Below are 3123 nucleotides of genomic sequence, written 5' to 3'. Positions count from 1 at the left end.
AGTAAACATTTAATAGTGTTATCTAGTTCTTATTTTTGCTTTTTGAAGTACCATGTAGTGGGAAAGGAGACATAATTCCAACTACTTGAGAATGGAAAAATGACAAGTGCACCCTGCTAAATTTGATAAAAACTCCTATTTTTTTTTTTTAACATAAGAGGCAGGGCATCTATATATGTGTCATTAAAGGACAATCCACACAGACACACATATAGGTGGTGACTATGAACAACTCAGGAAAAGAAAACATTCTGAGTTGTTATTTTGCTCAGAAACGAGCCAGTGTTGGAGGTTTTCATACTTAAAACTTTTGTTAATCAAAAGGAGACTGAAGCGCGGCTCCAGTTCTCCTGTGGAATGCGCACTTCTCATCAGAGACAATCTGCATGTTGTCCTCAGCTGAGAACAAAGTGACTGTCAGAAACTCTGTGTGGGGAGCTTTGTCCTTCCATGACTTACTCATTCTGACTCCTTCCGCCTCTCCCTGCCCCCAGTCTTAAAAATGAAATGATAGGAGGTTTTGTTTGCTTTTAAAACCACATGCCCTAAATTTAACTGTTGAAAATTAACTTCTGGTTTAGAGATGAGGAGATATGAAAGCAAGGAGGTTGGAAGGGCTGGGAGCAGTGGGGAGTTGAGCAGACGCTGGCTGGTGAGTGTGAGTCAGCTCAGGAAAGCAGCCCAGGGCCTGGCTGGGTGCTCACTACTGCCCCTCACTGGCCAGTCCTATGTGAGTTGGTGAGAAGGAAAAAGCAAAAGGTCAAGGAAAAGGTTTGTCAATCAAGAAAGATTGAAAAAGAAGGGGAAGGAGAGATACTATTAGCATGGATTAGGGCAAGTGGAGGAGAAAAGCAAATGATTTGAAAGTAACTTCCACATGATTTTCAAGTGCACTGGTATTAAAAAAGGGCAAGAGGAGAGTGAGTGTTAGCTGATGTGTGGAACCGCAGGTCAGGCGGGAAGAAGCAACACTCATGCACGCACACCCCAGAGGCCGGCGTGCGGGTACCTGGATGGCCAGTTGATAAGTGAAGGTGTGTCCCCTTCGGAATCTTTCTGGAGAAACCACTCATGTTTGGGTTTCCCTGTACTATTGTGTACAAAAAACAAAACCAGATAATCTCTATTAAAATGTCAACACATACACAGACTTTACCATAACTTAAAACCTAAAGGCTGATTTTTATTAAGAATAATCCTCACTTATAAGTGGGAGTTAAACATGGAGTACGCATGATCACAAAGAGGGAGCAGCAGACATGAAGGCCCACCTGAGGGAGGAGAGGGGCAGGAGGACAGGGATTGAAATACAACTTGTTGGCTGCTGTGCTTATTACCTGGGTGACAAAATATTTCATACACCAAAGCCTTGTGACAATTTACCTACATAAGAAATCTGCACATGTACCCCTGAACCTAAATTAAAACTTAAAAAATATAAACAAATATAAATATTATAGAAAAAAAAGAATAATTCTGGCTTTTGAAAATGTATAAGCACATTTTGCTATAGAGTTTATATTCACTTCACGGAGTTTCCAGGACATGTGGCTCACTACTAAAATCAAGAGGTAAAAATAAATGTATCTAAGGCCATTAAATCACATGTTTTCACAAGTAATTTTAAATTATTAGAAAGGAGTCAGTTGGCGGGGTGCAGTGGCTCACATCTGTAATCCCAGCACTTTAGGAGGCCGGGGTGGGTGGATCACCTGAGTTTAGGAGTTCGAGACCAGCCTGGCCAACATGTTGAAACCCTGTCTCTACTAAAAATACAAAAAATTAGCCGGGTGTGGTAGTGTGCACCTGTAATCCCAGCTACTCGGGAGGCTGAGGCAGGAGAATTGCTGGAACCCGGGAGGTGGAGGTGGCAGTGAGCCGAGATTGTGCCATTGCACCCCAGCCCAGGTGACAACAGCAGGACTCGGTCTCAAAAAAAAAGAATGGAGTCTGTTATAGTCACACTCTGGCCTCAAATACCAGGCAATTCTCTTGTAAGCAGCTGACTAAAAGTAAAAGGTAATTTAATTTCCATGAATTTTGCAGTGGCACATTTGTAAATAGCCTAATATAAAAATAGCATCCACGTAAAACAACACATTTCAAATAAAGAAGATAATTAAAATAAATAAAAATAAAATAAAAAAATAAATGAGATCACATTTTTAGTTACTATTACACATTTTCCTTTTATAATTATCACTGAATAATGTGACCAACACAAGAGTTACAAGTACTAATTCAGGTCCATTCTGCCCATATTTATTGAGCTCCTAGTGTGTCCAAGTAATGAGCTAAGGAACGACGAAAATGAATCATAAATCAACATAGCCGTTAAAAACCTTATACCACAGGTAGGCAAGGTCATATATAATCCACACATTCATTCCTCAACACACGACTGAGTATGACGCCAAGCAGAATGGGAATGAGTAATTACACCAGGCTGAAGGTATTTTAGAGAAACATCATGGGTAAGGACAACCTTGTTTTAACAATGTAAATCTAGTCCTAGGAGGAACACTCAGATTACTGCCCTGCCTCCTCTTACAATGTAGGGGAAAAAAGGAAATTCTACAGGCTAGTTACAATGTTTACCAGCTCAAAACTTTATGGGCCCATCTGCAAGAATTTCTCAGCACCAGGCTGGAAACACATTGCAGCTCAAAAAGCAATTTCTAAAAGAAAATAAGAGTTATAATCAACTTAATTTTCTAAAATCATTTTGGTTTGAGTTTTGGTTGGAGGGGACAGGCAGGTATCGGGAACCGCTACTGTACATCTTGCTGTAACCACTGACCTCTGTCTCAGTCTGGGCTTGGACTGATCTGTTTCTCCAGTAAGATCCTCCGGCCTTGCTACTCCTAAAACTATCACCCCACCTCCCAATCCTCTGCATCACATCAATTTTGCCCACAGCAAATAAAAAGTTAAGCTGTATCTAGAGTCATTTCATTTCCAACTACAAAGGGTCCAATTTCTCAACTTTCATTTGATGGGAAGAGTTTGGCCCATCACCCGCAGCCAGGAACGAAGGCAGCGCAACTCAGTCCAGCGTGCAGAGGGAAGAGGGGCCAGCAGACGCCTGCTGTTGGAAATGACATCAAGTTCCTATAACGAATC

At 41.2% G+C, this 3123-nt stretch overlaps 1 protein-coding gene across 1 annotated transcript in view; it reads right to left on the bottom strand.

The window, feature by feature from the left end:
* The window catches only part of LOC105537682 (supervillin), a 137990-nt gene that overhangs the window by 118753 nt on the left and 16114 nt on the right, over nt 1-3123 (bottom strand). The window contains exon 4 of the mRNA XM_011977333.1: nt 1010-1090. Within this exon, the coding sequence (XP_011832723.1) occupies nt 1010-1090 (81 nt within the window). The remainder of the gene's footprint in view (nt 1-1009; nt 1091-3123) is intronic.

Source organism: Mandrillus leucophaeus, unplaced genomic scaffold (genome assembly GCF_000951045.1).
Source record: "Mandrillus leucophaeus isolate KB7577 unplaced genomic scaffold, Mleu.le_1.0 Scaffold178, whole genome shotgun sequence".
NCBI lineage: Eukaryota > Metazoa > Chordata > Mammalia > Primates > Cercopithecidae > Mandrillus > Mandrillus leucophaeus.
The sequence above is the reverse complement of the archived record's forward strand: the minus strand, read 5'-3'. Positions and strand labels throughout refer to the sequence as shown.